Source organism: Sceloporus occidentalis, unplaced genomic scaffold (genome assembly GCF_023333645.1).
Source record: "Sceloporus occidentalis isolate IW3139 unplaced genomic scaffold, rSceOcc1.0.p SCAF_6, whole genome shotgun sequence".
In the NCBI taxonomy this organism is placed as follows: domain Eukaryota; kingdom Metazoa; phylum Chordata; class Lepidosauria; order Squamata; family Phrynosomatidae; genus Sceloporus; species Sceloporus occidentalis.
Window position 1 is genome coordinate 88,302,014 of NW_028316986.1, and position 23,200 is coordinate 88,325,213.

Genomic DNA, 23,200 nt, shown 5'->3' on the forward strand with positions numbered 1-23,200 from the left:
AGCCGGCGCGAGAGCAGCAGGAGGCGGCGGCGGCGCATGCGCACTCTGTCTGCGGAAGGCTTCACACGCCCCCCAGTCTCTCTCCCTCTAGCCCAACTGCCAACAACGGCGGGAGGCGACGGCGGCCTGCGCGCCCACTCGCGCGCATGCGTGGCTAAGTATCAGATTGAGTGAGTGCGCGCGCCGGTTTCCCCGTTTCCCTATCCCTGCGCGCGCACGCGCACTCGCTCGCTCGCTTCCTCCTCCTCCCCCCTCAAGATGGAGGGCCTGACGCTGAGCGAGACGGAGCAGCGCTACTACTGCGACCTCTTCTCCTACTGCGACACCGAGAGCACGAAGAAGATCGCCCCCAACGGGCGGGTGCTGGAGCTCTTCCGAGCCGCCCAGCTGCCCAACGAGGTGGTCCTGCAGGTAAGGGCCAGTAAGGAAGGCTAGAGCTGGGCTGAGGCTGGGGAAATAACCCGGTTTGGCAGCGCTTTGACTTTCCTTGTCTCTTTGCTATGGAATTCTGGGAGTTGGAGTTTGTTGTTTTTCCCTGAGAGGACACCTCTCTAGGAATCTCTGGGTCCTCCAGTACAACTCTGTGGCCAACGCCCGACAGACACTGACCATAGAGTTGCGCTGCAGGAGCTACAAAGGCCTCGCGGAGTGGCCTCTCTGGGAATCTCTAGGTCTTTCAGTGCAACATTTGGTTAAAGTTGACCATAGAGTTGCTCTGGAGGAGGACCCAGATATTCCTAGAGGGAATGTATCAATCAAATCTGTGAATAATCAAAGCCACAAATACGGAAGGATGAGTGTCTGAAAGGCCAGCTTTGAACGTTGGACTAAGACTCTGGAGAGCTCCTCAGCTTCAGAGGATGGAAATGGAGGCAGGGGAGCCTTCAGTCGAAACCTGCCAAGAAAACCCAGTTATAAGGTCACCCTGGAACAACTTGAAGGCTCACAACAACACAAACAACATAAAAGGCTCAGGCACTTTTGCCCATACGGATCCAAATTGCTTCAGAGCAATTGCTTCCAAGTAACTCAGCAACTTTGGTTTTTTGGGGGGTTTCTGGTTTAGAGAGAAATTGTTTATTTCAAAAAATATTGTGGAGGCAGCGCAAGGGGGGAAATAAACATGAGTGAGAAGTTCATACTCCATGAAGAGGAAGGAAGTAACCACTCCAGGGGAATTAGAGGTCCTTTGGGTCTCTCACATGAAATAACCCTATCTCTAAATCTTGGGAGGAGCTGTTTTCTTAACCCAGGCGTAAAGGAAATGCAGGTATGCCTCAGTTCACAGACTGTTCCTGGACATGAACTCTTTTAAAAAATGGTACCAGAGACAGAAACAAACTGAAAAGACCAGGAATTAATTCATATGCCATAAGAAAAAAAAGAGCAGGTCAGCAATTGTCAGTAAACTTTTTACCTGAAATTAACAATTTGCACATGTGAAATGATGCAGACAGACTTCATTAAGTAAAAAAGAAAGATTCTGGTCCTTCTCAAGATCTCTAGAAACCTTCCAGGGATGATGATCTTTGCTGCCAGCCCCCACTTTTCCTATGATTTTCATGATGGTGGCCAGACATGTGCATCTATACTTTCCTAACATGCTGGGCTGATGGGGGCGAGGATGAAGCAGACTTATCTCCCTCCTGTCTCTCTGTTTTGCTGTTAACACATGGAAAGTAAGGGGCTTTGGAGGCAGCTGCTGTTTATGTTGTCTGTTGTAGGGTAGCAAGCACCTACCTACAGAAGGATCCACCCCATTCTTTCCCAGCACACGTTTTAGTGCATTGCTTGCTGCAGTGATGCTGTTGATGGCAAAAGTCTGTTTCTCCAGCCCTCTTTCACCGTTACACACTATTATCCCAACACTGATTCTGCTAAATAGACTTCCAGGTAGACAGAGGACAAGAAGGAAAAGTGAGGGTTGGACAGGCATGAAAAGCTTTTGGAAAAAGAAGCTTATTTTGTGGTAGGTTTTGTATGCCTGTATAGAGACACTGCCTTTGTTTTTGCCTACTTGCATTAGTCTAATGGCAATTATGATTGCTACCCTCTCAGTTAATTTTGTTGTGTTAATACTTCAAGCTGCAGTTCATTTGCAAGAAGACATTAGGTATTGTGGCCATAGTTTTCTGTAAGCGTCCAGACACAAGATGTGCTAACTGATTAGCACTGGAATATTGGAGCCAAAATTGTAAGAAATTGTTATTTGTGAACCACTGAATCCACTTAAATACTTTCATTTATTAGTTGTATGCAGTATGTATCTTTGCATATTTCTAATGCAAGTTTATTTTAAAGTACAGATTAAAAATACTAAAATAGAAGTAGCGGAGTTCCTGTCAGAATGCAAAAATTGAATTCTAGCTCATGACTAATGGGAAGGAAGATCTTTCCTATCTTATTTTTATGTATTGTAAGCCTGTAAGAGGTTATTGCCAGAAACATACAAAGGAGCTATGCAAAGATGTAGAGTAAAGCACTTTGTTTAATATGGACTTGGCCTTGAAGCATGATGTAATAGGAGTTCATCTAAAAAATAACATTCTCTGGCAGACCTCATTCTGTTTACTTATTACTGATATTGGGTCCAAGGACAGTCAGTCTTCAATTAAAGTTGAATGAGTTACAAACTATAGTTTGTAAAATGCATACACTTGTAATCAATCTTAGAACTTTTCGCTCATTAAGACGGTCATGTGTGTATTTTCTCGTTTAGTAAAACTGATAATCTGAAAGATAAAGGAATGCAAACAGTTTATATCATCAAACCTAACTTTTACCATTCGGTTGAGCTCACTCTTTGTTGTAAATTTTACTTTATCAGTGTTTGGGGGTAACAGTTCTTTTAGGTGTTAAGGAAACCAAAGACAGTGTTTTCTACAGTTTTCTACTATTAAGATCTAACAACATCTATTTGTATGTGTTGCTCAGTAATGATGAGACTTTTAAATAAATGTTTTATGTGGGTCATCACTGTCTTAAAATGCATATACTTTCAGAACATACAGCACAGCCTTGATATCTATGGGGATCCATTCCGGGACACACATACAAACACCATCGATAGCAAAAAATGCAGGACCTTAAGTCCTGTTCTTTTCAGTGGGCATGCTCTCCTGCTTGTGCCGCCACATGCACATGCACCCATTCAAAAAGCCAGGTCTTGCTGTCCACAGAAGCTGAAAGCGCAGATGGAAGGCGCACTGTATTTCAGATTAATGCTAATGTATTTTTTAGCGACAAGTAATTGATCATAGGTAGCTTATTAGAAAAGAGTGTTGAAATAAGCCATACATTTTCATTCTATGACTCCTTTGTCCCTCTCAACAGCTTTCTCATTTTTAACCTATGTATTCATAGGTATCTCTAACTAGGAGAGTTAGTGTCACTTCATTCTTCAGTACTTGCAGTACAACCCTATGCATATTTGCTGGAAGGAAAATCCCACTAACTTCAGTGGGGTTTACTCCAGCCATGTAGGCATAAAGTTTCATCCTTAGTGAGGCACTGTTGAATCAAACAAGCTGCCTAGTATATAGCACAATATTCCTCTTTTCTGGAATAACTGTAACAGCAACAAAACAGGAATGGTGTGGTGTTGGGGGGGTGTCATAGGATGATCCCAGTGCCCAGTAACAGAATTGCAATTGCAGCTTTACTCATTCAGACTTAAGTGTTTGGGCTCTCTTTCTACACTTTGGACATCATCTGATTAGCAGTTTCTACAGCTGACATTCACAGAGCCCTCTACTTTTAGCAAGTACAAGCTCTCTTTTTGTTATACACATTTCTCACCTTGCTCTGAATGCCATGCTATGATGATTAGAAGAAAACAGTAATGCTCTTTTATGGCCTGCTGCATTATGTCAAGTTACCTGTTTAGATTCAGGTACATATAAAATTGGGTTTCTGTAAAAAATACAAGTCAAACTGCATTGTCATAATCCTGACTGTGAGGAAAGTGCTACAGCAGCATAGGCATGCATAGTGAAAAACACCAGTGAATTTATTCATTTCATTTCATTTCATTTCTATTCAATTCATTCAACAGGAAGACTCAAATCATGTCTCTGTTGTGTTGCATGGACAACCAGGAATGGCTGGGCAAAGCAGAAACTGTGGGAAGTGGGAGAAAAGTAGTGATGGGCGTTTGCCTTCTTATACAGTAAGGAACCAATAATGGAAATCTTAAATGGTTCGAGATTCCTAGAGAGAATATTCTATTAGTCATTTGTAGGTCCTCCAGCTCACTTCTGTGGTCAGTGTCTGGCAGATGATGACCACTGAGTTGCACTGGAGGACTAAGATTCCTAGAGAGGTGTTCTCTCAGGCAAAAACATAGTGTTTTCGTTATTTGCGCTTTTTCCACATACATGGAGGTCCTGTGCCCCTAACTCCAGCGAAAGCTGAGGACAAGCATAGGCAGGAATTGACCCCCAAACCTATAGTATTGTGCACCCCATCCAACAAGTACCATTATGATTCTAGGACCTCTAGAAACCTTGTGCTGTTTCATGGCTAGAGATCCAGTGGTACCTGTGCCCATGACAGTACAGTGATGATACTCGTGCCCATAACAGTTAGAATTACAGTGGTATTTGTGCCCATGACAATTAAAAGGATGCCATTCTTCCAGTCCAGATCTACCTTGCTGAGAAGTTACTTGCATTTGTATGATCACAGAGCACTCAGTGAATCTGTGAAATGTGAGTTCTGAAATGTAGACTATCGTTTTTTGTACTTTAATGTAAAAATGTTTGGTTCTTGCACACATCATACTACTTTTTACTTACAACATTTCATGTTGTTGGAACAAATGACAATTTGTTAGACTAGCAAGACAGATATATTCTGAATACTTGTAACAGCTTTGTGATCTCTTAAAGTGAGAGCATTTTTTGTTCTGCACACTAGAACAAAAATGTTACAGTTATGACAGATAAAGGGAGAAAATAAGAAGGCAAGATGTGAAAAAGTGCATTAAAATGTAGGTGGTCACATTCCTGTATTTACCATAGGTAGTAACAAAACTTTGATACATCAAATAATTAACAACAAAAGACAAAATAGTTCAATCACACTAGTTGTCTTAATAGTCAAGGTGTTTTTAGAGAAACTAGGGGCGAAGGAAGTTAAGGGGGAAACCATTGGAGAGGAGTCCGAGGACATTATTGTCTACTGTGAAGTGTTATCAGGAATATAAAGATGAATAAATAGAAAATGAGTACAGCTGTGATTTTTCTAGCATAGTTGTTACTCATTTTTCTAAAGAGAATGGTCAGTATATACCAGTGATGGCGAACCTATGGCACGCGTGCCAGAGGTGGCACTCAGAGCCCTCTCTGTGGGCACATATGCTGTCGCCCTAGCACAAAGTTTCCCAGAGTTTCTTACTGTAAAGCCAGAGGGAGGTGGCACTTTGCAATAAATAAGTGGGGTCTGGGTTGCAGTTTGGGCACTGGGTCTGTAAATGGTTCACCATCACTGGTATATACAGTCTAACATGGTGAACTTGAAATTGGTTCAGATTTCTTGTAGGTGAAAATCTTTGGCATTTTTGTCAGATTTGGAGTTGATGTTTTTCAAACACTGGAAACTAGCATATGCTTTTAAAGTTGCATATGTACAGAAGCATGTACACCACCATGTAGCATAAGACAATCGATAAAAAAACCTAGTAGAATATATTTGTTTTATTGCAATGTATGTCTGTTGATAAATAATCCAGGCCCAGCATCACAGCATTAGATCTGATTTTTAGAGTTGTTTGTTGCTTTGGTAGAAGAGCTGACGTAACACCAATTTTTATTTAGAGATGTAATCTCATATTAGAGGTTCTGTTTTATCTTCAGATCATGGAACTTTGTGGTGCAACAAGACTTGGATATTTTGGAAGAAGCCAGTTCTACATTGCTCTGAAACTAGTTGCAGTGGCTCAGTCTGGGTTCCCATTACGAATGGAAAGCTTAAATTCTGGTAAGCTTTGGAATGGGTGTTGTTTCGATTACTGAAAATACTGCTATTGTGGGATGCCTCCTACCATTGTCTTGATTCATTAAAGGAATCTGTACTCTTAAGAGCTTTCTTTATGTGACTGGTACAACTTTAGGAAACTCTGTTGTGAAGCATTAAAGAAGATACTGTATATACTCATGTATAAGTCTAGAAATTTTAGTCAAAAAACTGATCCAAAAAACCTGTGTCAACTTATCCACAGGCCAGTGTAGGTTGTACTTTAACTCTTATTAAAAAAAGGAACCACGACCTGGTGAAAAATGAGAGCTTAATCTCTATACGGAGCACCTAAAAGAAGCATCAACCCCCTCTATTATCTCATTGATCCTGCCTTTAGGGTGAGCACAAACAATTATGCCTGTCAAAACTTTTACATTTTTTTTAGCATCGTTTTCTTTTACTTCAACCTTTATATCATTTGTTACACGCTGCTAAGTTTTACTCTTGACTTATCCACAGGTCATATAAAAATCCATAATTTTGGCCCCAAAACCTGCCCTTGATTTATATATGAGGTCGACTTATAGTTGAGTATATATGGTAATATCAATGTAGAACAGGACACTGCCCCAACTCCTCTACAATTTTGAAATAAATATGTCAAACTACAGTATATGCCATACCTCCCAGAAATATGTGCATGTTAAAAAATATGTGAATATATTCTGGGAGCACTTGAGTTGTCACACACATACAGGGATAATCTGCAAAATCTCCACATTTGCGGATTTGACTATTTGCAGATTTGATTAATATGTTTTCTCTAAGAATCTCTAGGTCCTCTAACACAATTCTGCTAGAAGTTGATCATAGATTTGCTCTGGAGGACCTACAGGTTACTAGAAAAAACACTTCTCTAACCATACATAAATCCTCCAGTGTGAGTCTAGGGGCAAATTCTGGTAGTTGTTGACCATTGAGTTGTACTGGAGGACCTAGGGATTCCTAGAGCAGTGTTCGGTCAGGTAAAAAATAGTAGGTTTTTTTATTTGCAGTTTTTCCACTTTCATGGGGATCCTGTGCCCCTAAATCCAGTGAATGTGGAGGGCCCACTATAATGAGGGATTTTTGCCTGTTCGAGGGACTGAAATCTGTGTTCATTTAGCAACTTTCCATGGCCATTATCAAAGTGGCAGTCATATTATTCTATTGCCATCCAAAATCCTGTGATGCCTTAGAGACTAAAAAGTATATTATAATAATTTTTATAACGGGAAATATATTAAAGTGAGATTGTTGAGCTGAACCTAAAAGGAATGAAGTGCTGATATTGGCAGCATTTATATCTGGTATCTGTGTGTTTGGAGGTAGAAAGAAAGGTGAAGTGGAGATGGATTTATGTTAGTTGGTACCGTTCATGTTCAATGCTTGTTAAAGTTGGTGCCTTTGAATATATTAGTACCTGCAACCATAAGCTGTGTCTCTTTGCTTAAAATTAAAAATGTGGCAGTAGGTTACATATACTAAGAGTTAAATGGATTTTTTTTCATGGAGGACAGCTTCTCAGGCTGATTAGTAAACTACTCTTTAAATGGGAGAACACAGCAAGAAAGTTTGCTGTTTGAAAAAACAGGGATGCTAACCATAATGTAAGGTGTTTTTCTGGTTAGCAGGAATTCAACAAATATTTTACTAGTTAGAAAACTCATAATAATTACATCACAGTGTTATCTGGACAGACTCTGTTGAAATTAAACCAAAATTAAATAGCTAGGTAAATATAAATCTGGACAAAATGTCAGCAGATACAAGTGAGATGTTGCACACTATCAACTTTGAAGCAAATAATTAATATCTCACAGTTAAAGAAACATGCAATGGAAATACCAGAAATAGTAGTTGCTTAATATTTGCTTCCCTATGTTCCTTTGAGAACATCTGCAGGACTAGGAAATCAGGGAGTGTAATTGGATGTTTCTTGAGATCCATATTAATTAGTTTTCACTGCTGTGAATGGGAAGTTCCATTACTTTAAAATACCTGATCATGTCACTAATGTGAATTCTCTGTAGGAAGTTAAGTTTCCTGAAATCTAAGGTGAAGAATGAATATAATCAAGTAATTTGTAACTCAAAATTCTTATAATAATAATGTGCACTATTACTTTTAACAGTTAAGGACCTTCCTCTGCCCAGATTTGTTATGTCAAAGAATGAACAAGAACTGAGGCATTCATATTCTTCGGATGCTGATAACCCATCCTCCTATTCAGGTGCGATTCCTCCCCCACCAGGCAGAATACAGGTTAAAAAAGGTTCTGTGAGTCATGATGTGATCCAACAACGTCCAACGACAGATCAGCAGGTAATGAAATATAAAGAGTAGCACTAGGTAGTCTTTGGTGTTCTTAATCATATTTATAGTGTGGTTCTGTGATATTAACACACACACAAATGCAGAATTAATAATGTGTCATCTATTTAATGAGGATCTAGAAATTGTTTACAAAACAAAACATGATTATTTGGTTTTATCTTGGTAACTTTAATATTTACCTCTAGTATGTTCCAGACCCAAAATTATAGTAGTTCTTAATTTTTTTGGTTAAGCTGTTCTTACAGTTTAGATTCTGTTTTCATAGTTACAAAATATGGTAGTGTGACCTTTTACCTCTTCTTTATAGGAATTACACAATTTATGCAGCTAAATCTCCTTGAGAAGTATTGGTTAGTCTAACCCTAGGAAAATCCTAGCCATTTTTTAGAATGTAGATAATATAGATATACATCAGTTAATAAAGTTGAGGTGTTCCTGGGCATTACTTTGGCAGACATTTTGGCACCAGAGGTGGGTGGGGGAGGAGAAGAGCAGTTCAACATGATTCAGTAAGTATTTTATTTAAAAATGCACATGTGAAATATCAGATAAGCCTTGTGTAAGTCAACAAAAATGTGTTGAACCTTCTAGAGACTGCTTGAAAGCTTTTTAAAAAATGTATCCAGTGATTATTTATTTTTTCTTTCACTAGTCTCCAATATTCTTATGATTTTCATTTTGTTGACCAAGCTTCCAGGTTTAGACTTTTTTAACATGCTGGGTGTAGCTAGTCAGGCTTATCTACTCTATACCTTTCTCTCTGTTTTGCTGTTCATGCATGCTCAGTAAAGGATTCTGGAGGCAGCTGCTGTATACCTTGCCTGTTGTAGGGAGACACATACAGCTAAAGTAGGATCAACTAGCATAGAATCTAATTCTTTAGCAGCTCAAGCTTTATTTGACTGTTTACTGCAGACATGCTGCTGCATTCAGACACCCTTCTTCATCCTCCTCCCATTACCAATGTGGTTAAAAAATGGTAAGTTAGATAGAAGTTGAGAAGGAAAAGCAAGCTGGGGGACATAAAAAAGTCTTTGTGAAAAGGAGTTTCTGTGATAGAGGCTTTGTTAACTGAGGTATGTCTGTACTGTAGTGAGAAAAATAGATGTACTAGCAGTGTTTTGTGGCCCCAGGTACTTCATCTGTGGACTAGTTCTTTTGATGCAAAGAATGGGACTGCATAATGAAACGTGAAATTTTCGACATGACATGGAATTGTCCCTGGTCAAAAAAGTTATAGTAGTTAATAAAGATGGTAGTGGTAAATAGGAATGGGTGGGCTATTTACTGTATATACTCCTCTATAGGTTTACCTCATACAAGTCAAGGGAAGGTTTTAGGGCCAAAATCATGGATTTTGGCATGACTTGTGGATAAGTCAAGGGTAAAACCTAGGGGTATGAACAAAGGATGTAAAGGACCAAATACAAGGAAAACACTACTTCCCTCCCTCCTTCTCCATCTCTGGACTTCTCCCGATCACCAAACACCACTTACTTGGTGCTGGAGGAGAAGGTTTCAACATTAGATTGAGAAGGGGAGGAAAGGAGGGAAATGGGATGTTCCCTGGTGAGAGAGATCCAGAGGAGGAGGAAGATGGGAAAGGAAGAGTAACATCTGATTGAGTAGGAAATTGCCTCGTTCATGCACAGGCATACACATCTTCCTCATTAACTCTTTCAGAGATCGCTGCCAGGAGAGTGGCACATCGAGGTGGAGCTTCTGTCAGGACCTTTCTAAGCAGTATTACTGTATTGACCTGTATATACGTCGCCCCAGGTCTTTTGGGCCAATTTTTGGGTTCAGATTTTTTTTTACTTACATTGAGTATTTATGGTATTTATTTAAATATTCCTGTCCCAGTGTGTCAGAAGATCTTAATGCAGATGGCCATCTGTCGGGGGATGCTTTGATTTAGATTTTCTGCATGGCAGGGGGTTAGACTGGATGGTCCTTGCGGTCTCTTCCAATTCTATGATTCCATACATCAAAAAAGTGTTATATTCTTGAAAAACTGTTTTAAAACTCATATCTTTGTATATCCTGACACATTTGCACAATCTGATCAAACCATAGTCACTTGACATCGAAAGCATTGATCAGAAGTTTAACTTCTAATTCTAAAGTGAGGCCAGTTTGTGCACCAAGCAGGCCTCTGAAGGGGAGGCATTCTACAACTGCACTACTGCAGCAGAAAAGCCTTTGCCCCAAACTTTCCATAGCGCATAGTGTATTGCTCCCACTAGTGGCACACAGAAGAGGGATTTACTGTCAGATAACTGTAGTGCAGCACTTATCCAGGTATTGTTACAGTCCAGTTAGCCACCCTAGCCTTTATTAAGCTTCAGATTGGGCTCCAAAATGAAACTGTGGCGGGGTACAGACTGCCAAAAAGAGGCGCCTCCTCGGTGCCTCTCTCTGCTGCGCAGCTGCACCGCAGCATACAAGGAGCTCCCTAAAGCGGCTCCTGTTTGCGGTGCCGCAAAGCACCAAAGACAGCGCGGTTACGTCGCAGCTGCACAGCACCGTTTGGAGGCGGCGCAGCTGTGACGTAATCATTGCATGCGCCACATGATGTGCTAGGGTTGCGGGGCGTGTGCACGTGCCGCTGGAGGCAACCCTAGCATGCCATGGACGCGCCACAAAGGGCCCATCTGGACAGGGCCTGTCTTTCTCAGTACTGGAAAATAGGTTGGTGTTTTTGAACTCACTTGCAAGCTTGTTTTGGACCCTGTCAGGTGTCTGATTATATCAATTCAAGTAACAGAATCAATTTCTTCTCCCATCAGTACTATATCTGGTGCTCTACTTGGATCCAACAAGGATTAGGCTTTATTAATGTTTTGATACTTTCCTGCTTGTCGTTATGATTTGTGGAATGGTCTGAGCTCTTTGGTTTGGATATGTAGCTTCTCTTTTTTAGCATTTAGTCTGGCATTGTGTCGATTTCTAGACACCAACAGTTGATAAAGCAGCAAAGAGCCTTGTGACACCTTAAAGACTAATCAGTTTTGTTTTGTTTTTGCATACACTTTCATGGTCTGGAACCCATGTTTTAAGATGCCTGGAGTGTTGTGTCATTAGGTATATATATAGACATGTGTTTGAAGAAATGGGATGTAGTCTGTAACAGCTTATGTGAAATAGATGTACAATTGATACTATAAATGTATTAATTTAAATGCTTTTAGATGAGAGCTGACTGTACCTAAGAAATAATTAGGTCACATTTCATTGTGTGTGTGTGTGTGAGAGAGAGAGACTGTAGCTTCCTGTTTTAGTCCTGTTTTAGTTTTATCAAATTAGTTTTGTAAGAAATATTACTAATTGATAGTTATTGGAAAACACCCATTGCATATGGAAGAAATATTTCTTATCAATGAACAAGTCCTAAAATTCAAGAGTTTGAGTACTATTATGAATAAATAAGAAGCCAATTGCTGAGACTTTGTAGCTATGGATCTGCCCAGAATACTTCTATACAGCAGGCTTTATCTATTAATAATAATAATAATAATAAGATATATTTATATGCTGCCCAATCACTGGGAATCCGGGCGGCTTACAACAGAGGGGATAATAGAAGGTTCCCTGCCCTCAGGCTTACAGTCTAAAAAGGAGAAGGGAATGGTGAGGGGGGGAGGGGATCAGGTCCAGCAGTTCTTCTCTCCCTCTGAGGCCTGGACCAAGGCAGATGGACTGGAGGGAGGGCTCTTCTTCTTCAGCCTAATCCTGGTGGAGCTGGGCCAGACTAATTCTCTCCCTCACAGGCCGAAAGATGACAGTTATGGAGGGAGGAGCCTCTTTCTTCAGGCTAACCCTGATGGAGCTGGGCCAGACTAATTCCCTCCCTCACAGGCCGAAAGATGACAGTTATGGAGGGAGGAGCCTCCATATATTCCATGTATGTGCAAGTTATGTGGATAAATGTGCACTTCACATGTTACTGTTATTCTCCATTAGCATACTCTTAACTAAATTATTACTGAAGTACAGTCCGTGCTAATCTTTCACATGGTTTTCTTTTGCAAGTTTGATTATTTGCAAGTTTGTAGTTGCTTCTGCCACCAGTCTACAAGCCTTCCTCTCTCCACCTTCTAGGAAAACAACACTGCTGCAAAAATTTCCTGCAGTGCCATCCTCTTTCTGCTCACTCCGCACTGTCTCCTTTCCTATATTTTGCCCATGCCTCCCTGCCTTGGGTAAGATGGCTCGCACACTGGCAAGGCTGGTTGGAGAGGCATGGAAGGGAGAGCACGCAGAGAGGAGTCTTGGCAGCAGTAGTGGTGTGGGGCTGGTACTAGGTTACAGCCACCTTTTGGGATTTCTTTTGAAGACACAAGACATCCTGTCTTTCCCCCAGTTGGCCTTTCAAGCCAATTTTGGTTTGTAGCGGTCTTCTGGTCCTTCCACTGTAATGCAGCTACGCAGTCTCTGAACCTCCCTGATTTTGACTCCGAAAGAAGGAAGGAAAGGAAAGGAAATGCAGATGGAAGGAAGGAGGGAGATATGGGTGGGTGCTCAACAGCAGGCCTTGTTTTCACCCCCAAGGAGCCTTGTGGCTTGTTCCTGCTTGCCCTTGGCCAAGGTCTCCTCTTGGGGAGCCTTATTTCTCTTTGTGGGGGCAGCATAAAAACAGCCCAGCAAAGCCAAAATTTGGGAGGCACACATCTCCCAGTCCCTCCACTGCAAGCTGGCTTCGCCTGCTTCCACCAGCATCCTCTTGCAGGTCGGGACTAAGAGACCCCCTCCACACACACACACACACACATACTCAGCATTCAGGCTGGGAAGGAGACATAGGAGGAGTGTGAGGAAAAGTACAACATCCTAGGAGGCAGTGTTGATGGAAGCACAGTAGAGCTGGCCTCAGAGTGAGGAGGAGATTTTTGCCACAGCAGGGTCTTTTACGGCAGCAGAATCTGAATGTTTGGGGGATGGGAGCTTAAAATATCTGGTTTTTCCAATTTCATGGGGAGCCCATACAAAAGCTGGGGACCGACTTGTATTTCATATGTCAGTACGCTGATTCATCTGCAGGCTGAGATTTCAGATCCTCAAAAACTATATAGACTGCTTCAGATTTATTCACATACGGTACCTGAATGTTAACTTTCTTTGATGTGGAAAGGAACAGACAGAGTTTGATACTGATTTTACAGAATATTTTCAGAATTTGGAAGTAACACTATAAAAGCAATAGCATTATTTATAAAGCATTGTGAGTTTGGTTTTTTGTATCTCATAAAACAGTACATAGCCTTTTTCTTAATGCCAGTCATTATTTATTGTAGCTTATTTTTTCCTACTCAGTTGTGAAATCTTGCAAAAAGGTAACTTTGACAAATTATTTTCATGTATTCCTCTTTGTGTTTATTTGGTAATTCCATCTAGATCTCTTTGAAGTAATTGGCTGAAATTTCAATCAGGGCAGGAAGCTTAGCTGTGCTCTGTTTAGTAAGTGAAAGGAAGATTACTTCTGTGCAGTTACTCCAAGCATGTTCAGTCTGAAATAAGATTCATAGTGTCCCGTGGGATTTGCTGTTTAATAAAAGTATTATACTTGAAGGTTCATTCATTTATGCAATTTTTGTCATGCCAGGTGGCTTTTCTGTAGCAAGAGTTTATTTCACCCGCATCTTCAGCTTTGCTAGCAGTAATTTCTCCATGGTATCCATGTATGAATGTCAACTTTCTTTGATGTGGAAAGGAACAGACAGAGTTTGATACTGATTTTACAGAATATGTCCAGAATTTGGAAGTAACACAATAAAAACAATAGCATTATTTATAAAGCATTGTGAGTTTGGTTTTTTGTTTTGTTTTTTACAATAACTAGGGCATAACAACTGTCCTATTATGTAATAACAAAACAACTGTTAACATGGTATGTTCAGTGTAATGAGTTAATGTTCATGATTTCCAAATATGTTTTGGAAGACTGGGAGCATTTTATTAATTTAAAAGCAGCACAGAAGTTACTCATAAAATATTGAGGTGCAACTAAAATACCTATCCAGAGTAACATAGACGTGTCTTGTAATTCAGCTAAAACAATACTTTTGAAAATATTAGCTTTTCAAAATAATGTCCCAGGTTGTGATACTATCTGGACCGAGAAGACTTTAGTTGGCTTTGTAGCAATACTAATGAATGGAACTCTTGACCTAAATCTAATGGAATGCTGATGGTAGGATCAGAAGTTTTGTCACCTCCCCTCTCTTCCAGCTGGCAGCGGCACCAAAAATCTGTTCTGGAGAATTTGACAGCTTTTTCCTTCATTTCCTTTCTACCTCTACCAGTAGAAAGTACATCCATTAGTATAAGTGCTCTGCTAAATACTGCCCTTTGTCTCTGCTGGATCTTGAATGAATGTGTGTGGGGGGCATTGAAAAACAGTCTGAAAAACAATTGGTTCAGCAGCATAATTCACTCAGTATTGTTCTCCTGAAGATTATAAACCAAAGTGGCCATCAAATCTAAAGTAAAAGGTAAAAAATCAGAGTTCACTAATTCCTTTATTAGGGCCACTAAAATGTTAAGAAAGTGGTGCACAACTGGTATGAATGTTCAAGCTCAGAAATCAGAAGAGCTTTTGTAGTTTTCAGTGTCCATTAATAAAGAATCTATTTCCTTTTCATTTTTGATTTAGCCAAGGAATATATTCTTTGGATTTTATGAATTTCTATAACAGTATATTTCTTAACAGTGTAATAAAAAAATTATTTTTATTAAGGCACTTGCTTATCTTTTAAGACACAGTGTTCATTCCTCAGCATTTGTTGCTTAATTTTTTTAAAAAAATTAAAAAGTATGTATTGAAATCTGTTAGAAAAGAACAATCCATTATTATGTGAGCTTTTAAGCAGTAGTCGCCTAAAAATATTTGTAACTTACAATGCATTAACTATGGGTTAAAATACCTGAATGCTTGTGCATCGTTTTTGCTTAGAATTGTGGTGGACTAGGAAAGATGATGCCTTGTTTTACTATAAAGGAAATCCAAAGATTTGTAACTATTTACTTTACACTGACATTAGGTTTTGTGTTCATTACTGTCTTTTTTGCTGAGCTTTATCTCACTTTTAATCTTGGCCTTAAACATAGAACACAGTTTACTTTTTAGGATTAAAAAAGAAAAAGTACAAGTAGTCCTTTTTAGTTTCAGATTCTTTACTTTCTTTTGAAAACCTGTGATTACTCATTTTACCAGACAGGATTATGCTATGAAAAGTAAGTATTTTGGCAATACAACATGGTGTTTTTTTAATACCTAATCCTGATTGATACATCTCTAATAAAACTAGTTGCGGTGGCTTAGTGGTTTAGATGCCAATTTTGATGATCAGAAGGTTGGTAGTTTGAGGTCCAAGTGCTGCATGAGGGGGTGAGTTTCTGTCACTAGCCCAAGCTTCTGCCAACCTAGCAGTTCAAAAGCATGTAAATGCAATTAGATAACTAAGGCCCATTCTGCATGGGCAAAAAGTACGTGCTCTGCACGTACTAGGGTTACAAAAGGGTGTCCCTTCCGGACGCCCTAACCCTAGTACGTGCCCAGCACGTACAAAATGCGGCGCCCATTCTACATGGTCGCCGCCATCTTGACGTTGAGGCTCACTTATGATGCCGCAAGTGTGCCATTGGTGCCTTGCAGCGTCATAAGCACACCGCCAAAAGAAGCTGCTTTTTGGGGCTTCTTTTTTGGCCGTAGGGAAGCCTCGCCGTTTGGAAGCTGAGGCTTCCCCGTGGCGGAAACGGAGGCGCCGGCAGACTGCCCTTTTTGGGCAGTCTGTAAAGCACCTAAGTACCACTTTAGTGGGAAGGTAACAGTGTTCGGTGCAGTCATGCTGGTCACATGGCCACCAGAGCACTCTGGTTCTTGGCTTAGTGTGGAGATGAGCACCACCCTCTCCAGTTGGTTACAACTAGACATTCATGCCAAGAAACTACCTTTACCTTTTTAATACTAGTTTGCACAGAAGTTATTTATGCTACTTTGAACAACTTGCTAAGTACAGGTAGCATTCATAGTATAGTATCTTTTCTCTGTGTTTGATTAATACTAGCCTCTCAAATATTTTTAACATATAGAGATTACAGAACAGTAATCAATTTTAAAGCTATCCATCCACATGCTAAATGTTTCTACTTGTATGATGGCACTGTTGTGTCATATTATGATGTGCTTCCATTCAAATTACTTGATATGCTGTTGTTGCAGCCTATGTTTTGAAAAATTGGGTTTGATCCAAAATATGGGTGTGCAGCAGGCCACTGTGATAAGGATATTTCCTGTTTCCTCTTAACTCCTCCTAAAGCCTCTCTGGTAGTCAGTAATCCTCTTGAAGTGTATGGACTTGAAAGAACAGGGAGGTTGTATTTTGAAAGTTGCTGAAAATACTATGGATATACCATCCAGAGTGATACTTCCCAAAAACCTTAGCACATGTTTTCTTGGCTGGAAGGAGATAGTGGATTGTGATAGATGAGGAAGATATTTGTAAAACCTTTGGATCAATACACTGTTTTCCCAGAGTTTTTCAAACAACAAACACTTTTTGTTATGTGTTCTAATTGTCCAAATGGAGACCTACATTCCATTACATTAAAACCTTTGTGAACAATTTGATAATTGTATCCTCTTAACATTAGCATCTAGAATTCTTGCTTGTTGTTGTTGTTTTGTTTCTTCTTACATTGTTCAATCATAGACAGGTATTGACTAATTTATCATTTATATTATTCTTTGTATCATAAGTTTATATCATAAGATCTGTCATTTTGATTGTCTTGGAACTGGAGCTTTAACATTAAATAAAGCAACATTATATTTGGAGATTACAAAATGGGAAGGGATACGGAATAATGAATTATGCAAAAAAAATCCATCTCTTAAGAACTGGATTATAATAAAGTACCACAAGTGAAAATTTGTACCAAACTACAAGAACTAGATGCTAGTACTATCTCTGAGTTATAGCCAACTTTCATCAAGTTGTTCCATAAAAATATTTTAATGTACACAGTAAATTTTATTATTTGTTATAAGTTTACTTATTAAAATCATACCAAATGAAAACATGTAGTCATTCTTCAGTGAAGTGTTTTTAAAGAAAAAATCGTCGATGTCTTTAGGACTTTGTTACTGCTATTACCCCACAAAAGATAGTTTACATATAGACCTCCAAGGCTGTTTGTTATTTATGTATTAATTGTTTCTTTTGTATTGTTATAAAACAAATAAAAACACTTAATTATTAAAAAAGAAAAGAAAAATAGTTGCATAGTACAAACATTTAAAGAGTTCCTTTGTTTTTGTTAGGAATCGACATCTCCAGTTGTTTCACCACAGCAGTCCCCACCAACCTCTCCACATACATGGAGGAAGCATAGCCGACATCCTAGTGGTGGAAATAATGAGCGGCCTCTTGCTGGACCAGGACCTTTTTGGACTCCTTTTTGTGAAGCACAAGCAGGTACAAATAAATGAATTGTATTACAGTGTTTCCTGAAATTGTTGTTTTTTTTAAAGTGAGATGATACAGAACGTCATTTCCAGTACAGTGGGTCCTTGGTATACGCGGGGGATCCGTTCCGGACCCCCCCGTGTATGCCAAAATCCGCGTATGCCCAAGCCCCATTCTGTCCAATGGCGGTGCGCGTGCACACGCGCCGCCATTGGACAGAAAAGTCCCCCTCCTCTTTCCCCCCTCCTTCCTAACTTCCTTCTTTCCCTCCCTCCCTCCCTCCTACCTACCTACCTATAATCTACCTACCTACCTTCCCTCCCTCCCTCTCACCCACCCTCCCTCCCTCCTTACCTGGGTCGCCGCCACCGCCGCTGCGTTCTCACTGCTGCCGCCACCGCCGCAGCAAAATCTGGGTGCTACTCCTGGAGGCCAAGAGACCTCCAGGCTGCACCCGGCCCTTTCATGGTGGCAGCGGCGGCGAGGAGGACGAAGGTTGACCTCGTCCTCCTTGCCGCCGCTGCCGCTGCTGCCGCCGCTGTAAAAACCCCAGATGCAGCCTGGAGGTCTCTTGGCCTCCAGGAGCAGCACCCAGCCATTTTGTGGCGGTGGAGGCTGAGGCCGCGAGGGAGAAGAGGCTTGGCCTCGTCCTCCTCGCGGCCTCGTTTTCTGCCGCCACAAAATGGCCGGGTGCTGCTCCTGGAGGCCAAGAGACCTCCAAGTTGCACCCGGCTCTTCTTCAGCGGCGGCGGCAAGGAGGACGAGGCCTGGCTTCGTCCTCCTTGCCACCACTGCGAAAGAGCCGGGTGCAGCCTGCAGGCCTCTTGGCCTCCAGGCTGCCCCGGCCCTTCTTCCTCGGCGGCGGGGGCGAGGGCAAGCCTGGTCCTCCTTGCCTCCGCCGCTTTTAAAGGGCCAGGGGCAGCCTGGAGGCCAAGAGGCTTCCAGGCTGCCCCCGGCCCTTCTTCCTCGGCGGCGGGGGCGAGGGCAAGCCTGGTCCTCCTTGCCTCCGCCGCTTTTAAAGGGCAAGGGGCAGCCTGGAGGCCAAGAGGCTTCCAGGCTGCCCCTGGCCCTTCTTCCTTGGCGGTGGGGGCGAGGAGGACCAGGCTTGCCCTCGCCCTCCTCGCCCCCGCTGCTGAGGAAGAAGGGCCGGGGGCAGCCTGGCGGCCAAGAGGCCTGCAGGCTGCACCCAGCTCTTTCGCGGTGGCAGCGAGGAGGACGAAGCCAGGCCTCGTCCTCCTCGCTGCCGCCACCGCGAAAGAGCTGGGTGCAGCCTGCAGGCCTCTTGGCCTCCACGAGCAGCACCTGGCCTTTCCCGCGGTGGCGGAGGAGGAGTCGCACGGCGACCGAGCAGATAAGCAGGGAGGGAGGGAGGGTAGGTAGGTAGATAGATAGGTGGGTGGGAGGGAGGGTGGGTAGGTAGGTAGATAGATAGGTAGGTGGGAGGGAGGGAGGGAAGGAAGGAAGGAAGGAAGGAAGGAAGGAAGGAAGGAAGGAAAGAGGGGAGGAGGGGGATTTTGTCCCCAATGGCGGTGCGTGTGCACGCGTGCCGCCATTGGGGACAAAATCCCCAGATTTGCCAGGGCCGACTGTATGTGTTGTAATATCCAATGTCTCCAGTAAGAGACTCGTATCAAGTACTATTGTGGTCTGTCCTAGGTACTTTGAATAGATTCAGTGTGAGCAGCACCTTTATTTTATCCTAATGAAGGCAATTAGAGATAATGTATATACTCGACTACAAGTCAAACTTGTGTATAAGTTGAGGTCAACTTTGGGGCCAAAGCTTAATATTCGGCTGATACGCCAGTTGCGCCCCTACCTGGAGCAGCGGGACCTAGAAACGGCCGTACATGCTTTAGTAACCTCTCGCCTTGATTTCTGCAATGCGCTCTACATGGGGCAACCTTTGTGCCACGTCTGGAAGCTTCAATTGATACAAAACATGGCAGCCAGAGTGGTTGCTGGAAAATCCAAGTTCGACCTCATTACACCTATTTTAAAATCACTACATTGGCTGCCTATTAGCTTCCGGGCACAGTACAAAGTGTTGGTTATCACCTATAAAGCCCTACATGGCCTGGGTCCAGTCTACTTGAAGGAACGCCTCCTCCCATACAATCCTTCCTGTACACTCCAATCCTCTGGGGAAAACCTGTTACAATCTAGAAAGACCAGACTGGCGGTGACCTCCCGGAGGTCCTTTTCTGTCACCGCTCCAAAAACTTGGAATGACCTGCCGGAAGAGATTCACCAATTATCCTCACTCGAGGCTTTTAAAAAGGCGACAAAAGCCTTTCTTTTCCAGCAGGCCTTCCCCAATTGATAATGTCCAGAACCAATTGAATCCCCCTTTTATTATTTTTATTATTTGTGATTTGTTTTTAACTTTGATGTATTGTTATGTACTTTTTAAACATTTTTTTTACTGTTTAATTTTATAGTTGGGAGGGAGGGTTGGGTCCGGGTTTTGTGGGGCTTGTTGTTTTATTGTTGTATATTGTATTTACTTTGTTGTTACCCACCTTGATTCTCAATCGGAAGAGTCGGGATATAAATAAATATTTTTATTATTATTATTATTATTATTATTATTATTATATTTTTATATGACCTGTGGATAGGTTGAGAGTCAAAATGAAGGAGGGAGACCAGCTGGGGACAAGGTGCTGGGCGTCGCCCTTCCTTGCCTCTCCCCAGCTGGACTTTCTCCCTGCTGGGGAGAGGCTGCAGGGTGATCAGTCGCCCCACATTGGGGGGAGGGGGCAAAGAGTCCAGTCAGCCCTCGGTATCCCTGGGGGATGCATTCCCAACCCCTGTGCAGATACCAAAAATTCACAGGTCAGCTGTTGACAAGGAATCCTCAGAAGTACAGCCTACAGCACCTGGTATTCCTTGGTGTTCTCATAATAAAACCTAAGTATAAAAATCAAGTAGAAATGGAAAAGTAATCTACAATCGGCCCTGCACATTCACTGGTGTCAGATTTGTGATTTTGACTATTTGCGACTTTGTAGCTGCTGCTTAACAAGGTCCTCCTCATCCTTCTTCCCAGACAGCCAAAAACAACACCATATATTCCCCTGTTTTGCCAAACTGTGCATCCTCCTCATTTCCAAACGTGTGCCTTTGAATCCAATGTTTGCAGGTATCGATTCCAATTTCTCTCTCCTCTTTCTCCTCCCCCTTTCTCCTGGCCAGATGAAAGCAACATTGTACCTTCTCTTTGTGGTGATGGCTGGAATCATCTAATTCAAAGTGGGAAGGCTTTGGAAATGAGGAGAATGCAAAGTTTGTCAAAGTGGGGAAGATATAGCATTGCTATTGTCTGGCCTGGAGGGAGGGGGAGGAGGAAAAGAGAAGGTGTATCCTTTGCAGCCATGGCTTCTAACATCAGATTGAAAGTGGAAATATTGGGGAGGCTAGGTGTATCAAGGTAGCAAAGAGAGTTACAGGTGGTGCTCTTGGTGGGAGATGACTTTTTATCATTCATGTTTGTTGGGGGCTAACATATTTGCATTTTTTCCACTTTCTTGGGAGTCCTTGGCCCCTAACCCCATGAATGTGGAGGGGTAACTGTATTTGATTTTGGTTTTTTAAAAGTTAATAAAAAAGACTTTTAGAAAAGATTAATTTTCTTCATGTCGTTCTTATTACATTTAGATCAGGCAAATTGTGTTACCACAGACTGTATTTGGCTTTTATTTCTGCTTGGAACATAGTACAATGTGTCCTCGGTATCTGTGGAGGATCTGTTCTGGACACACACACCCCGCGGATGCCAAAATCTGCGGATGCTCCAGTCCCATTTACATCAGTGGTGGCACGGCTATGCAGCCGCACCACCATTGAAGACAATGGCAATTTGGAGGAGCTGCCTCCTCCTCCTCCCACCCCCCGCAGCCTCTTTCTCCTCCCTTCTCCTCCACCTCTTCCCTGTCACTACTTCCTTCTCCTCCTCCTTCCATCACCACGCCTTTCTCTTCCCTCCTTGCCTCGACACACCTTCCTCCTCCTGAATCACACTGCGCTGTGCCTTCTTCCTCCTCCTACCTCGCCTCCCTCCTCTTCCTCCTCCTTCCATCTCATGCCATGCCTTCCTTTTCCTCCTCTTTCTGCACCTTTGTCCTCCTCCTGCCGTGCTGCCCCTTTCTCTTCCTCTACCCCACCCAACAGGCTTGCCATCTGCGGATGCTCAGATCTGTGGATAGCAAGTCCGCATATAAGGAGGGCCCACTGTATTTTGAATTGGATTTCCACTCTGCTTCAGTTGGCCAAACTTTCATTTACAACAGGAGTGGGCAACTGCATAGAGCGACAGCTCTCTTCATCATCATCATCTTCTTCTTCTTCTTTGGTAGCTGGAGCTGGAGAGGTTTTTTGGGCAGGGGGATCCCAATGGCAGCATGCAGCCCATAGTAGCCATAGTTTAGCCATATAAGTATCATAACAATGGATTTTCCAGTTAGAGGGAGTATGATTGTATTTATTCTCAGGCTAGTATTCTCATTACCAAATCATGGTTTGACCTTTATGTCAGAACTAGTGGTGAGTGAAATTAAGCCAGGGTACAAAGAGATATTTAGCTCCTACAAGGACATTGGTTGAAGCCTCTAGAATAGCTTTCCTTTATAAACACATTCCTCTTCTCCATCATACCAATTCCCTTCGGTTTCAAACACAGCATTTAAATATGGTATGGGGAATAGGGAACAAGGCTTGAAGCCTGTAGCTTCATAGAGCATGTTAAAAAGTCCTGGCCATGGCATTTCAAAAAGTTTTATTTGTATACATATAGGAATGGTGTTTGAAGGTGGACTTTCTTGACTAAGGTGTGAGGAAACCTCCAAAATGAACTCTGTTCTGATTTTCAGGCTCCTGTAATGCTGGTGATCCAGTGTGGTCTGGCCATTCACCACCACCACATCAAGAAACCTGGGTCAGTTTTGCAGATAACACACCAACCAGTACTGTTTTAGCCATGCATCCTGCTTCTGTCCAGGTGTGACATTTTATTGGTATTTTTTTTATTTGCTCCATTCCAATTATGTCAGTCATTTTCATATTGCTGCCAAAGATTCATGCTGTGACACTGAATGTGAATGTGTTTGAGAGCAATTTCTTATGTATTCTTGTTTTCCTGAAGTATCAGTGAGTAAATATCACTGAGGTTTCTTGGCAAAGGAATTATTACATAAAAAGCTGTTGGCATTTGTAAATATGAGCTTTCAGTTTTTCTTTGTTCTTAATTTTTTAAAAAAACTGTTCTCTGCATACTTTTCATGACTTTCTGTTGCCTACATGACTGTTGCCATCTCTTGTCTATTTACTTAAATGTTCAGAATGCTTTCTTTAAAGCTCTACCCAATCAGCAATGACCAGAATACAACTAAAGCTTCTTC

The 23,200-nt window shown here is 41.9% G+C and overlaps 1 protein-coding gene across 4 annotated transcripts in view; it reads left to right on the forward strand.

The window, feature by feature from the left end:
* LOC149311061 (ralBP1-associated Eps domain-containing protein 1-like) overlaps nucleotides 1-23,200 on the forward strand; it is a 62,174-nt gene continuing 38,974 nt past the window's right edge. For 2 of the 4 annotated variants that reach the window (XM_089530273.1, XM_089530277.1), the window contains exons 1-5: nucleotides 2-411; nucleotides 5,856-5,979; nucleotides 8,132-8,322; nucleotides 17,657-17,810; nucleotides 22,673-22,800. In XM_089530273.1, coding sequence (XP_089386399.1) covers nucleotides 259-411; nucleotides 5,856-5,979; nucleotides 8,132-8,322; nucleotides 17,657-17,810; nucleotides 22,673-22,800 — 750 coding nt within the window. In that variant the 5' untranslated portion in view covers nucleotides 2-258. Of the gene's footprint in view, nucleotides 412-5,855; nucleotides 5,980-8,131; nucleotides 8,323-17,656; nucleotides 17,811-22,672; nucleotides 22,801-23,200 lie in introns of all 4 variants that reach the window. The other 2 variants (XM_089530275.1, XM_089530274.1) reach the window with 2 other exon arrangements.